The sequence below is a fragment of the Carlito syrichta genome, unplaced genomic scaffold (assembly GCF_000164805.1).
Source record: "Carlito syrichta isolate Samal-C Ts95f unplaced genomic scaffold, Tarsius_syrichta-2.0.1 Scaffold172165, whole genome shotgun sequence".
Lineage (NCBI taxonomy): Eukaryota > Metazoa > Chordata > Mammalia > Primates > Tarsiidae > Carlito > Carlito syrichta.
The window spans coordinates 153,289-168,418 of NW_007116261.1; the positions used below are offsets into that span (position 1 = coordinate 153,289).

The following is a 15,130-nucleotide window of genomic DNA, read 5'->3' on the forward strand; positions in this document are numbered from 1 at the left end:
CGCTGGGCTCTAGCGATCCTTCCACCTCAGCCTTCTAAGTAGCCGGAACTACAGGTGCACGCTACCACGCCTGACTAATTTTTGATTTATTGTAAAGACGAGACCTTGCCAAGTTGCCTGGGCTGGTCTCGAACCCGCGGGCTCAGGCAATCCACTTGCCTTGGTCTCCCAAAGTGCTGGGATTACAAACTGAGCCACCAAGCCCTGCCAGGTTCTACTTTTGAAAATTGATATCTTTTGTGGTCTCGAACATAAACAAGACTTACAAACGGTTTCTGGAAAGTTGGCCTGAGAATGTGACCTCAGGTTGTTGAAAACTGCAGAAACCCAACTCACACCAGCTTGAGCTACCAAAAGAATCTCCCAATTAAGAAGGTCCCTGGTAGATCTAGTTATTTAGATTTTGTGCCAGAATTTTTTGTATTTCTTGCTCTCTCCTCCTTCCTCTGTTTCTCTCCATATACTGGTCTCTGTGTCTCTTATAACACATGGGCTTATCCCATCATGATGAGCATTGCTCCAATTTAGTGAGCTCAGAAGAAGCGACATATCCTGCCGGGTTCTCTTGTAAACACCCAGGAAAGGGCTGTCACTATCCCAGCACACATCCCGGCCGTCCACAGGCCAGGAGCAGCATAAACTCCCATGACTGATGCCTACCCTCATAGACAAATATAATCCATCCTTATCTGGAAACTGATATTCCATCAGGACAGGCTTCCCAAGGGACAGGCCCTGGGCCTGTGACGCTTTCCTCGGTCTCACCTGCCTGCTCTCTGATGTCTCAGACACATGCAATAAAGTCTCACACTGTAATGGTGCTTCTCTCGATTTCTCTCTTATTTCTAACCAGTATTACTTGCTGCATTCTAATGCTGTCTTTTCTGGATTAAGATTCATGAATAGAAAATCCTGATGGGCTATAACTTGTATTAAGATGCAACAGCATTCCTTCTCGAGTTTAATGATTAAAAATAAATAAATAAACCAGTCAGGCACAGTGGTTCACACCTGTAATACCAGGACTGTGGGAGACCGAAGTGGGAGGATCACTTGAGTCCCGAAGTTTGAGACCAGCCTGGGCAACATAGTGAGATTCTGTCTCTATAAAATAAAATAAAAAATTAACTGGGCATGGTGACTCACTCTTGTAGTCTCAGCTACTTGGGAAGCTGAAGTAGGAAGATCACTTGAGCCCAGGGGTTCAAGGAGCTATGATCATATCACTGCACTCCTGCCTGGGCAACAAAGTGAGATCCTGTCTCTAAAAAAAAAAAAAAAAAGTAAATAAATATCAAACCATCACCTCTTTACTTTCCTTCTTTCTCACTGTTTCTACCTCTCTAGAAAAAAGTCTCTATTCTCCAGGCCAGGCGTGGTGGCTGCAATTCCAGCACTTTGGGAGGCTGAAGCAGAGGATTACTTGAGGCTAGGAGTTTAAGACCAGCCTAAGCAACACAGAGAGATCACATCTCTACAGAAAATTAGCTGGGTGAGAGAGTGAGTCTCCAACTCAAAAAAAAAAAAAAAGAAAGAAAAAAAGAAAGCTTTGTTCTCTACCACTCAGGCCCCCACCGATCCACCTGTCCTCATTTAAGCACCTGAGTTTAGAAAGTCTGACAATAAGAGTAATATGTGTTCATGACAGCCATTCTGGAAAATAGACGAGTATAAGAAAGTAATAAAAATTCATTTTAACCCCACATCCCAGTGACAGCACTCCAGTGTTTTTTATGATTTCTTTCCACCCTTTGCTCCATGTACATGTACACATGTCTTTATAATACTGGGACCATGCTACACTCGTATATATTTTCCTTACGTGTCTTTTTTATTTGACATTATATACAAAGGCTTCCACCATGTCAAATTAAATAAACCAGAAAACTGAGTTTTCAAGCTGGAAAGGGCCTGCCAAGATGGAAGGTGAGGAGAGAAGCTGTGACAGAGCGGGACGAGGGACAGGCACAGTGGAGTGGCTCTCTTGGGGGCTTTGTGGGCGTTGACTCCACAGCCAAAATGACTTGGATCTTACAGATCAGAGCTTGAAAACGAACAGGGTCCCTTTGATCACAGGGACAAAGCAAAGGGCAGGCATGCTTGCTGATAGGTACTCTCTCCTTCACACACTGTCCTCAGTACATACTGTCCCCGGAACATAGTGTCCCTGGAACATACTGTTCCTGACACATACTGTCCCCTGGCACACACTGCACCCTGGGATATCTGTCATACTGTCCCTGGAAAATACTGTGCCCGGGCACATACTATCCTCTGGTACACACTGTCCCTAGAACACACTGTCCCATGGCACATACTGTCCTCTGGCACACACTGTGCCCTGGTATATCTGTCCCTGGTACACACTGTCTCCGGCAAATACTGCCCCCTGATACATACTGTCTCTGGTCCGTGCTGTACCCAGGTCCATATTGCACTGGGGTACATACTGTCCCCTGGAACACACTAACCCTGGTACACATTGTCCCAGGAACATATTATCTCCTGGTACATGTTGTCCTTGGCATATGCTGCCCCCTGGTACATATTATTTCCAGTACCTACTGTCCCCTGTTACATACTGTCCCTGGTAAATACTGTCCCCTGGTATATACTGTCCCCTGGTACATACTGTTCCTGGTACATACAGTCCCCTGGTCCCTACTGCCCCTGGCATTTACTGTCCCTTGGCATATACTGTCCACTGGCACACACTGTCCCTAGTACATGCTGTTCCCTGACACAGACTTTCACTGAGACACACTGCCCCCCCGGTACATACTATCCCTTGGTATATACTGTCCCCTGGAATATAGTGTCCCTGGCATATACTGTCTCTTGGCACATACTGTTAGTGGTACATACTATCCCTGGTAATTACTATCCCTGGTCCATGCTGTCCCTGGCATATACTGCCCCCCCGGCACATACTAGTCCCAGTACCTACTGTCCCGTTAAATATTGCCCCTGGTAAATACTGTCCCCTGGTATATACTGTCCCCTGGTACATAGTGTTCCTGGTATATACTGTCCCCTGGAATATAGTGCCCCTGGTACATGCTGTCCCTTGGCACATACGGTTAGTGGTACATACTGTCCCTTGTGTTACTATCTGATCTGAGCTGTCTCCTGGCATATACTGTCCTCGCCATCCTTTTGCAGGGTGACATGGTGATACATAAACTGTCGCCACTATTCTCTCAGCAGTGGGAATCCAGGCCCGGAGGGCCCCTCCCCATGTGATGCTGGGATGTCCCATGTGCAAGGGACACCGCAGAGGTAGGCTCCAGTTCTGCCACCACAGCTCCAGGGATCCACAGGCAGTTCCGCTGGCCCATGACATGCACCAGTCACAGCACTGACCCCACTGGCTTCTAGGTCTTCTGTCCCAAGCTCCACAGAACCCCGGGTCCCTCCCTGACCACCTTGTTTTTGCATAGCAGTCAATACCTCCTGCATCCACGCAACAAGTATTTTCCGAGCACAACTGTGCCCCCGGCATGGCCCTACACACCGTTGACACAGCAGAGACCAGCCAGACCCAGTGCCCTGGCCCAGCGGAGCTCGTTCCTACTGCATTAGTCACGATGGGCTCCAGATTCTGGAAGACCTAACCTGCACGCCCTCTCCAGCTTTTGCTATATTACTCTCCTGTTGCTGCCAGAACAAACGGCACAAACCAGTGGCTTAAAAAAAACACACAAATTTATGACCTTACAGTTCTAGAGGTCAGAAATGAGTTTTCCTCAGCTAAAATCAATGTGCCAACAGGACCATGTTCCTCCTGGAGGCTCTAGGAAGTGTTCATTTATTTGCCTTTTCCAGCCCCTAGAGGTTACCCACATTCCTTGGCTCTCACTCCCTTCCCCCATCATCAAAGCCAGCAATGGCCTGTCCAGTCCTCTCACCTCCTCACTCTGGCCCTGACTCTCCTCCACCTTTAAGGACTCTGGGATTACATTTGGCTCACCAGATAATCCAGAATAATCTCCCCATCTCACAAACAGCTAATGAGGCTGAGCATGGTGGCTCATGCCTATAATCCAGGCAATTTGGAAGGTCGAGACAGAAGGATCACTTGAGGCCAAGAGTTCAAGACCAGCCTGGGCAACATAACAAGATCCCATCTTTATCTTTCTTTTTTTTTTTTTTAATTTCAGTTAGGGTCTCACTCTGTTGCCCAGGCTACAGTGAAGTGGCACTGTCATGGCTCACCAGGAAGTAGCTTCTACTTCCTGGGATCAGGCAATCCCCCTGCCTCAGCCTCCCGAGTAGCAGGCACATGTCACCACAGTTGGCTATTTTTTTTTTTTTTTTTTTTTTTTTGTAGAGAGAAGGTCTCACCATGCTACCTAGGTTGGTCTCAAACTCCTGAGCTCAACCAATCCTTTTGCCTTGACCCCCCAAAGTGTTAGGATTACCGGCATGAGCCAGCACACCTGGCCAAGAGCCCAGCTTTACAAAAAAAAAATTGTTTTAATTAGCCAGATGTGGTGGCATGTGTCTGTAGTCCCAGTTACTCACGAGGCTGAGGTGGAAAGATCACTTGAGCCCAGAAGTTCAAAGCTGCAGTGAGCTATGATCGTACCACTGAACTCTAGCCTGGGCAACAGAGTGAGACCCTGTCCTTAAAAAATAAAAAAAAAGTGTAAAAAATCAGCCAATGAGCAACCTTAATTCTACCTGTAACTTTAACTTCCCTTTGCCAAGTAACCTAGCATATTCTCAGTCCCAGGAATTAAGTCTCCAGGGGTCTTATTCTGCTTATCACACTATTCATATGATTCAATGCAAATTATGTAATCTAGGGATTCCTCTCTAAGGATTATCTCTTTTTTTAATTGACAGATCTCCTGCAGATTTTTTTTTTAAATGCATGCCTCTGAGCAGCAATGACACTGGCTGGAAAATTCCCTGCAGATACACTCACAAGCAGCTGGTGAAATATGATCAAGGAAGCTCATCTCATCGCAGCATTGTGTGTAGCGGAGTTGTCAGCAAGGGATGCAAAAATTGCACATTGACAAAACATGCAGGAGGTAAATTCATGCGGTCCATGAAGAACCAAGAAACCTAAGCTGAAGGAAGTGAGGACTTTGCCCAAGGTCAAGGTCTCTAAGTGGGGCCGGTGGAATTCTAGCCAAGGTATTGGGACAAAACATATTTAATTTGTTCTTAAGACATCTCACCATTGGTTTTTAATTCTTCAGGCTCAACGCAAGTTTTTTTTTTATTTTCTTTGGCTTTATTTTTATTTATTTATTTATTTTTTAGTTAGAGTCTCACTCTATCGCCCAGTCTGGAGTGCAGTGGCATGCTCATGGCCACCGCAGCCTCAACCTGCTGGGCTCAGGCGATCCTTTCGCCTCTGCCTTCCAAGTAGCTGGAACTACAGGCAAGCGCAACCATACCCAGCTAATTTTTTGATTTATTATAGAAATGAGGTCTTGCCATGTTGCTCAGGCTGGTCTCGAACCCCTGAGCTCAGGCAATTCTCTCACCTTCACCTCCCAGGGTGCTAGGATTAACTAGGATTACAGGCGCGAACCACCACAACGCCCAACGACTTTGTTTTATTATTACAGAAACTCTAACTCCAAGTATCTCCCTTGTAGCTTGGCCTCCATGATTTTATAAATTTCCTTGCATCCCATAAACCCCAGGCTCAGGAAGGTCACTCCTAGTTTGCCCCTTTCTCTTATGGTCCCCACTGCATTCCCCTTTCCCTGGCACCAGGAGACAGACTGGGTCAAGTCCCTCACCCGGTTTCATAAAGGTTTACCCTTGATGCATTTTTCTGAGGTCAGTCTTGAGTTCCGCGGGTCTGGACAGAGGGGAATCAAAATGAGGGCGACCATCACCCCTCTCTGCCCTGCCCTGGCCTGGCTGCTATGAGCTTCCAGGAAGCTCGTGGGATGGGTGGAACCGCTGGGACATGAATTCCCATCTGGAGACAAGAACACTGTGGGTGTTAGCCTCGCTATGGTGCTGTGTCAGGGATGCCTGTTACAGCCTGTAGAAATGAAGCTACTGGGCCCCAATCTATCATGAACCAGCTACAACGGTGGCCCGTGACTGAGGGTATCGGGAAGGGTGGGGGAGTATGAGGATGGGACCCGAGGGTGGGATAGGGACACGGCTTTGCCGAGGATGTGAACATGAATTAGTATCCATGACATTCGCCTCTCTTTAGGCCCAACTCATGTGGGCCACACGGGCACTGCTCCCTCTCCATTGAGAACCCCTCTGAAGGCGGGCTCGGTGGCTCAGCCTGTAATCCCAGCGCTTTGGGAGGCTGAGGTGAGTGGATTGCCTGAGCCCGCGGGTTCGAGACCCGTCTGGGCAACTTGGCGAGACCTCATCTCTACAATAAGTCAAAAACTAGCCGGGCGTGGTTATGCGCGCCTGTAGTTCCAGCTACTCGGAAGGCTGAGGCGGAAGGATCGCCGAAGCCCAGCAGGTCGAGGCTGTGGTGGCCGGGAGCGGCCACTGCACTCCAGTCTGGGTGACAGAGTGAGACTCCAACTCAAAAAAAAAAGAGAGAGAGAGAACTCCTCTGACATGTGGAGGCCACACTGTCCTGGGTTTGTTCATTCTCAGCCACTGTCACTGGGGGCAGGGACACCCCAAGAGAGGGGAAAGAGACCTGCATGCCTGGGGTCTGCCAGGCGTCCCTGGGGCCTTCTCCACAGATCCTCACGGAAACCACTGTAAGGAACGAGTGTTCACTTCCTAGGGCTGCTGTGACAAATGACCTCAAACAGGGGGCTTAACACAACAGACATTTATTGTCTCTCAGTTCTGGAGGCTGGAAGTCTGAGATCAAGGTGTCAGCTGGCTGCTTCCTCCTGGAATCTCTGGGGGGGAGAATCTATCCCAAGCCTCTCTCCTAGCTTCTGGTGGTTCCCAGTTCTCCCTGTTGTCCCTCGCCTTGTAGATTTGTCACTCCCATCTCTGCCACCATCTTTGCACGGGCTTCTCTGTTGTCTACGTCTCCATTACTCCCTTCTTTTTTTCTTCCTTTTCTCTGAAACAGGATCTGTCACTTAGACTGGAATGCAGCGGCACAATCCCAGCTCACTGTAGCCTGGGCTCACGTGATTCTGCTACCTCAGTCTCCCTAGTAGTTGGAACACACCCGGCTAATTTTTTTTAATTTTTGTAGAGATAAGGTCTCCCTATATTGTCCAGACTGGTCTCAAACTCCTGGGCTCAAGTGATTCTCCAGCCTCGGCCTTCCAAAATGCTGGAATTACAGGCGTGAGCCACCATGCCCAACCTTAAATTTTCCTCTTTTTTTTTTTTGAGTTGACATCTCACTCTTTCACTTTCACCTAGGCTGGAGTGCAGTGGCATACTCACAGCCACCACAGCCTAGACCTGCTGGGCTCAGGCGATCCTTCTGCCTCCGCCTTCCAAGTAGCCAGTTCTGGCTACTTCCAAGTAGCCAGAACTACAGCCCAGTTAATTTTTTTTTAAATGTATCTTAGAGACACAGTCTCACCAAGTTGCCCAGGCTGGTCTCGAATCCTGGGCTCAGGCAATCCTCTCACCTCAGCTTCCCAAAGTTCTGAGATTACAGGTGTGAGCCACCGCACCCAGCAAATTTCCCTCTTCTTTTAAGGCTACTGGCCATTGCATTTATGGCACAAACTAATACAGTGTGACCTCATCTTGAGTTAATTACTTCCACAAAAACCCTTTTTCCAAATAAGTTCAGGAGCACAGGTTCCCAGTGAACCTATCTGTTGAAGGCACCATTCAGGAAGGGGTCTCATCTTCAACACAGGATATGGCTTCTCCAAGCTATGGCTGAAAGAACTGAGGCTTACAGAAGCCACCAGAGTTCCAAGCCGGGGTCTTTTTCCCAGTCACTGGTGCCGTTGTTACCCAGACATTCAGAAACCAGAATCCACGCAGGCAAGTCCAGGACATGAATATTTTTATTTGGGGAAATCTGAATTAAATTTGTAAGATTTCTTCAAAGATAACATTAGACTTTTTTCCTTGGGAAATTACATAATAATTTTAATTTTTGTAGAATTATTTAGTGCACTCCTGTTTATAAGCTTGACCCCTCGCCAAAAAAAACTTTTAAAGCTATAATTGATTTTAGTTATTTTATTTCATTTAGGCCATTTTATTCCATTCAGGAAATATTCTTCCTTGGGAATTCTCATCTTATAAGGATGAAATCAGAGTTTCAACTTTGTCAACTCAAAATTTCACAAAGGGCCAGGCGTGGTGACTCACACCTGTAATCCCAACACTTTGGGAAGCCGCGGTGAGAGGATTGTCTGAGCCCAGGGGCTCAGGACCAGCCCGGGCAACTTAGCAAGTCCTCGTCTCTACAATAAAATTTTTTTAAAAATTAGCCAGGCATGGTGGTGCCCGCCTGTAGTTCCAGCTACTTGAAAGGCTGAGGCAGAAGGACCACTTGAACCCAGCAAGTCAAGGCTGCGCTGGCCATGAGCGTGCCACTGCACTCCAGCCTGGGTAACAGAGTGAGAATCTGACTAAAAAGAAAAAGAAAAAGAAAAATTCACAAAGAAGAAAGATTTCAAAATAGCATAAACAACATTCGATAAATATCTCATGATCTAAACATAATAAAACATATAGTCTTAAATAAAAAAGACAGGGTTAGAGAAAAACGAGGTACCCAGGGTAATCTACTTCTCCTCAAGAGTCTGTTCAAAGGGAACAACATCCTGTTGCCATGAGCTAACAGCCTGGAGAAACTACTGTTCCAGCATTATCATGCAAAACTTGAAAATGTTTGACTCCTAAAATGTAATAAAGCCATTGTAGTAATTCAAAGTTTTGAGCGCATTTCCAGACATCTCCTTTTTTTTTTTCCTTTTAACTTATTTTAGGCAGGGATCAGTGGCTCAGCCTGTAATCCCAGCACTTTGGGAAGCCGAGGTGAGTGGATTGCCTGAGATCGCGGGTTCAAGACCCACGCAACTTGGCGAGACCTCATCTCTACAATAAAAATAAAAATAAAAAATTAGCCGGAGCCAGGCTCGGTGGCTCAGCCTGTAATCCCGTGCCTTTGGGAGGCTGAGGTGAGTGGATTGCCCGAGTCCGCAGGTTCAAGACCCGCCTGGGCAGGCGAGACCTCATCTCTACAATAAATCAAAAAATTAGCCGGACGTGGTAGCGCGCACCTGTAGTTCTGGCTACTCGGAAGGCTGAGACGGAAGGATTGCCAAAGCCCAGCGGGTCGAGGCTGCGGTGGCCGGGAGTGGCCACTGCACTCCAGTCTAGGCGACAGAGTGAGACTCCAACTCAAAAAAAAACCAAAACCAAAAACAAACAAACAAAAAAACTTATTTTAAGTTGAGGTATAATTTATATGTAGTAAAATGCACAGTTGGAGAATTTTAACCAGTGATCATACCCCCATAACCCAAACCACTAGCAAGATATCCAACCCCGCCTCGCTCCAAAAGATCCCTCAGAAAGTAACCACTTTCTGATTACTTTTACTTATTTCTTATTTCTTTCTTTCTTTTTTTTTTTTTTAGTGTGGATGGGCCTAGAATTTCATGTACATGGAATCAGAAAGCAGATATTCTTTTGTGTCTGGCTTCTTTTGCTCAGCATATTTTGGAGATGTGTCCACGGAATTTCAGGTGTCAGTACTTTGCACCATTTAATCATCGAGTAGAGGTCCACTCTATGTACAGACAGACCACAGTGTGTGTATCCGTTCTCTCATTGATGGACATTTGGGTTGTTTCCAGTTTGGGGCTAATACAAATAAAGCTTCTCTGAACATTCTCATACAAGTTCCTTATTTTTTTAGATACAGGGTCTCATTCTGTCTCTCAGGCTGGAGTACAGTAATGCAATCATAGCTCACTGTAGCCTTGAACTCCTGGGCTCAAATGATCCTCCCACCTCAGCCTCCCAAGTAGCTAGGACTAAAGGTGCCACTATACCTGGCTAATTTTTTAAAAATTTTTGTGGAGTCCAAGGTCTTGCTATGTTTCCCAGGCTGGTCTCAAAGTCCTGGTCTCAAGTGATCCCACCGCCTCAGTCTCCCAAACTGCTGTGATTACAGGTGTGAGCCATCCTGCCCAGGCTCATACAAGTCTTTTGTACACATATTTTATTTTCTCTTAGGTGGAATGATGACTCATAGGGCAGATGTGTGTTTATAAGAAACTGCCAAATTATTTTCCAAAGAAGTTGTGTTACTTCCACTGCCTCCGGCAATCATGAGAGTTTCAGTTCTTCCACATGCATGCCAACATTTTGTGTTATCGGCCTTTTTAATTTCAGTCATTCTCACTGGTATACAGTGATCTCTCATCCTGGTTGTAATTAGCATTTCCCTACTGACTAATGGTGTTAAGTACTTTCTCATATGCTTACTGGATAATCAGATATCATTTTTTGTGAAGGACCCATCGAAGTTTTTAATTTTGCCCACTTAAAAAAAGAGAATTCTTTATCCTTTTAATTTTTTTTATTATTTGTAAGAGTCCTGTATATATCCTGGATACAAGTTCTTTGTGTTACAAGTATTTTCTCCCAGTCTGAGGTTTTCTGATTCATTTTCTTAATGGTGTCTTTTGAGTGGCACAAGTTTTAAATTTTGGCCAAGTGTAATTTGTCATATTTTTAAAGTAATGCTTGCTTTTTCAAGTGCCATGTGAGAAACCTCTGACAACCGAAAATTTGAAAAGATATCCTTTTGTGTTTACTTCTAGAAGTTTTATCATCTTCCCTTTTGCATTTAGGTCTGAGCTCAAATTAATCTCCATGTGTCATGTGCCAATGGTCTTGTTTTTATCCGTATGGATAACCAGCTGCCCAGCATAACTTGTTGAAAAGATTTTTCTGCCCCTGATGATTTTCTTTGGTGCCTTTATCAAAAACCAAATGAGCATGTATGTGTGTGGGTCTATTTCTGGACTTTCTTTTTTATTCCATGAATAGTATTTGTCTATCCCACCCCAAATCACAGTGTACTGACTATGTAACTTTGTAGTTAAATCCTGAGATAAGGTCATGCAACTCCTCCAACTGTGTTCTTTTGGGGGGATCGTTCTGATGCTTCCAGGTCCTTTCCATTTTCCTACACAGTTTAGAATTAACTTGTCGATTTCCTTCCTTTTTTTTAAAGAATACTGACATTTTGATTAGGATTACATTAAATCCATAGGTCAATTTGGACGGAAATGACATCTTCAAAATAGTCAATCTCCCAGTCCATAAACTGGGTCCTCTATATTTAAGTTTTCTTTCATTTCTCTCAGCAATAAAGAAATCAGGATATATTTAGGGGAGACCATGGCCTCAATATTTTTTATTCCTGAAAATCTTTATAAAATCAATGAGTTAAAAATAGATTAAAATATAAAGAAGATCCAAAGTAATCCATGAGCTTAAAAGCTAGTTATCTCAGGGGATAGTACTTTCTATAAAGTTATGCATGCACAAGGTAAAAAGTTCTAAATAGTTTATACGTCCATAAAAAAATATGCTCTTCACTGGCCCCAAAAGGTAATCGCTGTTGTTAGTGTCGGGTTTCTTCTCTGAAAATCTGTATACATCTATAGGCATACAAATCCACTTGTTTGCACAATAAATAATACCATAGATTTGTAGTGGGTTGAATGGTGTTCCTCTGCCGTCTTCCATCCCCACCCCCCCACCCCACCCCACACACAAAGGTATGTCCAAATCCTAATCCTGGTACTTGTAAATGTACCTTCCTCGGAAAAAGGGTCTTAGCAGACATAATTAAGTTAAGGGCCCTCTTGAGATAAAATCATCCTGCATTCAGAGTGGGTCCTACATCCAATGACCGGTGTCTGTATCAGAGAAAGGAGAGGGAGATTTGAGAGGCACAGACACAGAGAAGGCTGTGTGAAGAAAGAGGCAAAGAATGGAGCCACACTGCACCTAGGAACATCAAGGACTGCAGGTCCTGAAATAGACAAGGCAGGCCCTTCCCAGAGCCCTCCAAGGGCGTGCAGCCCTGCTCATACCTTGATCTCAAACTTCTGGCAACCACAACTTTGAGAGAATGAGTCTCATGTCGCTTTAAGCCACCCACTTTGTGGTGATTCGTCCACAATAGGAAATAAACACAATATTGTTCCACACTTAGCTTTTTTTCCCATAGTAACACATGCCTTGGAGACTTTTCCATGTAGACACATGCGGACCACCTGGCCTTAACAGCAGACAGTATGGTCTAGCCTCCATGCCAGCCTCCTGTTGCATGGATTTATCTGGCCAACTGCACCAGTCCCTCCAAAGGTACAGGTTCCCTCTTCCAGCTTCATGCTGTTCCCGGTTTTTCAGTAGTACTATAGAGTTTTGTGACACCCACTTCTAACATACGTGAATTTAACTCCTTGGGGTGACCGCTGTTTTCTTTCATTGTTGTTGTTTTGATTTTTTGTAGAGACGAGATCTCGCTGTGTTGCCTAGGCTGGTTTCAAATCCCTGGGCTCAAGCAACCCTCCTGCCATGGCCTCCTAAAGTACTGGGATTTCAGGCATCAGTCACTGTGCCTGGCAAGAGCTATTTTTCTGAACAAAGTTTTTCATATGGGCTGGCCCTTAAGCACACTGGATCTGTGGTTCAGTAACAGACAGAGTGATTTCTCCCAATGCTGAAGAGAGCACTGGCCACTAAAGGATGGTTGGTGAGGTGATGGTGCTCAGAGATGATGTGAGGATTCTGCTATGGCTATGGGGAAGGAAGAACAGTTCAATGAGGTCACATACACAAAGGACTCAGCACAGCACCTGGCACACAGTAAGTACCAACAAATGCTAGCTGTGCCATGAAAAGAAAAAAGACACAACGCAAAAGCAGGTGGAGGAGGTGGATACAAGCCAAGTGTGAAGGGCTGAAGTGTGTCCTTCCCAAAGCCCCGATGCTAAAGTCCTAAGCCCCAGTAGCTCAGAATTTGACCGTATTTAGAGACAGGATATTTAACAAGGTAATTCAGTTAAAAATGAGGTTGTTACAATGGACCGCAATCCAACAGGACTGGTGTCTTTATAAGAAGGGGACATTAGAACACACAGGGGGACAACCAAGAAAAGACACAGGGAGATGGTGGCCATCTACAGCCAAGGAGGGCGGTCTCAGAAGGAACCAGCCCTGCCGATACCTTGATCTAGGGCCTCTGGCCTCCAGAGCTGTGAGAAAATTGAATTATGTTTTGATTTTTTTATGTTTGTTTTGTTTTAGAGAGGGATCTTGCTCTGTCACCCAGGCTGGAGGGCAGTGGCATGATCATAGCTCACTGCAGCCTCAGCCTCCTAGGCTCAAGTGATCCTCCTGCCTCAGTCTCCAGTGTAGCACGTGCCACTGTCCCCAGTCATTTCTGTTGTTTGAGCCACCCAGTCTGTAGTACTTGGTCATGGTGGCTCAAGCAGACAAATACACCAGGATAACAGCTAGTGTACCATCCTACAAGTCTGGGAAATTAAGAATCTTCTGTCAATTTAACACAGTCCAAGAGATGCTGCTGGGCTTAGCAGCTGCTAAACTATTTTCTGATCCTACCCTCTGGAGGATCAAAAATGGCCATAAGTTCTTCCAGGTCCTATCTGCTCACCCATTTTCTATTCTTCTGATCAAGAGGTAGAGGTTAATTCTCCATGTGGCTTTCATGTGATTTGCTTTGGCCCATGGGACCTCACCAAACATGGTTCAAGCAGAGGCTTATAAACCTTGCCCATTGGAGCCTGTCATCTTGAAACCCAGTCTCCAAGGGAAGGAACTCAGTTGGCCTGCTATAGACAGGTAGCCCTACTGGCGGCCAGTACCAAGCACCAGCCATACAAGGGAAGTTATTCTAGGCCATCCAGGCCCAGCCAAGCTGCCAGATGACTGTAGCCACACGAGACACCCCTGGCATGGCCAGTAGAAGAACCAAGTAGCTGAGCCCAGTGATGGTCAGTTTGATGTGTCTCCTTGTCTAGGCTACAGTCCCCAGGTACTCGACCAAATGCTAATCTAGGTGTTGCTGTGATGGTGTTTTGTAGATGTGACTTGAAGTAAAGGAGGTGATCTTGAATAATCTGGGTGGGCTTGATCCAGTTCATTGAAAAACCTTAAAAACAGAACCGAGACAGGGCATGGTGGCTCACACCTATAATGCCAGCTTTTTGGGAGGCCAAGACGGGAGGATCGCTTGAGGCCAGGAGTTTGAGACCAGTGTAGGCAACATAGCAAGACCTCATCCCCACAAATAATAAAAAAATTAGCTACTCTAGTAGGAGGCTGAGACGAGTGCTTTGCTTGAAGGAGGATCAAGCAACTGCAGCATCAGTTTCCAGATTGCTTCCCACAAAGGGCGCCCTACGGCTTCAGGCTTGCCAAGCCAGCCCCTACAATCACATAGACCAATTCCTTGCGGTCCCTCTCTTTACACACTGATCTTTATATACTTAGTTCTGTTTTTCTGTAGCACCCAGCTGAAATGGCCCACTCCCAGATAGGTTAGAGGCTCTACTTGATGCTTTTATAGTTCCTCTGCTTTCCCGCAGCCACAGACCTGGTGTTCTGTCACTGTCATCAGCCTAGTACCCACCTGCCCGGCTCCTCCACGGCATCTTCCGACTATCCTGTTCTGCGGTCTTTCACGGCTCTCAGCAAAGAACAGCCACTTGTTACCTGTGCACGGTGTGCACCGTTTCATGTCTGCCCCTCAACCCCGAACTCATCTCACCAATTCCTCTCCAGATGAATCCTACTGAAGCTGGGAATACACTGATATGCTATTCTGGGGTGCACGTGCTCTCAACAAGACCATTCACACCAGGCTGTGAGCCTCCAAAAGGCAGTGACCACAGGATGCAACTTGTACTGAACCCACAGAAACATGAAATGGTGATATCAGTAGCAGCCCCTCCTACTTATGGAGTGAGACATATCAAGTACAAGGCACGGTGGCTCACACCTATAATCCCAACATTTTGGGAGGCCAAGGCAGTAGTATCGCTTGAGGCTAGGAATTCGAGACCAACTTGTGTAACATAGCAAGATCTCATGGCTACAAAACAAAATGTGGTTTTTTTTTTTCATTAGCCAGGTGTAGTGGTGTGCTCTTATAGTCCTAGCTACTCAGGAGGCCAAGGTGGGTGGATTG

The 15,130-nt window shown here is 45.9% G+C and overlaps 1 protein-coding gene across 1 annotated transcript in view; it reads left to right on the forward strand.

Annotated features, from left to right (window-relative positions):
- ENPP7 (ectonucleotide pyrophosphatase/phosphodiesterase 7) overlaps positions 1–14,738 on the forward strand; it is a 55,560-nt gene extending 40,822 nt beyond the window's left edge. The window contains exon 7 of the mRNA XM_021709319.1: positions 14,529–14,738. Coding sequence (XP_021564994.1) covers positions 14,529–14,738 — 210 coding nt within the window. The remainder of the gene's footprint in view (positions 1–14,528) is intronic.
- Positions 14,739–15,130: the final 392 nt, after the last annotated feature.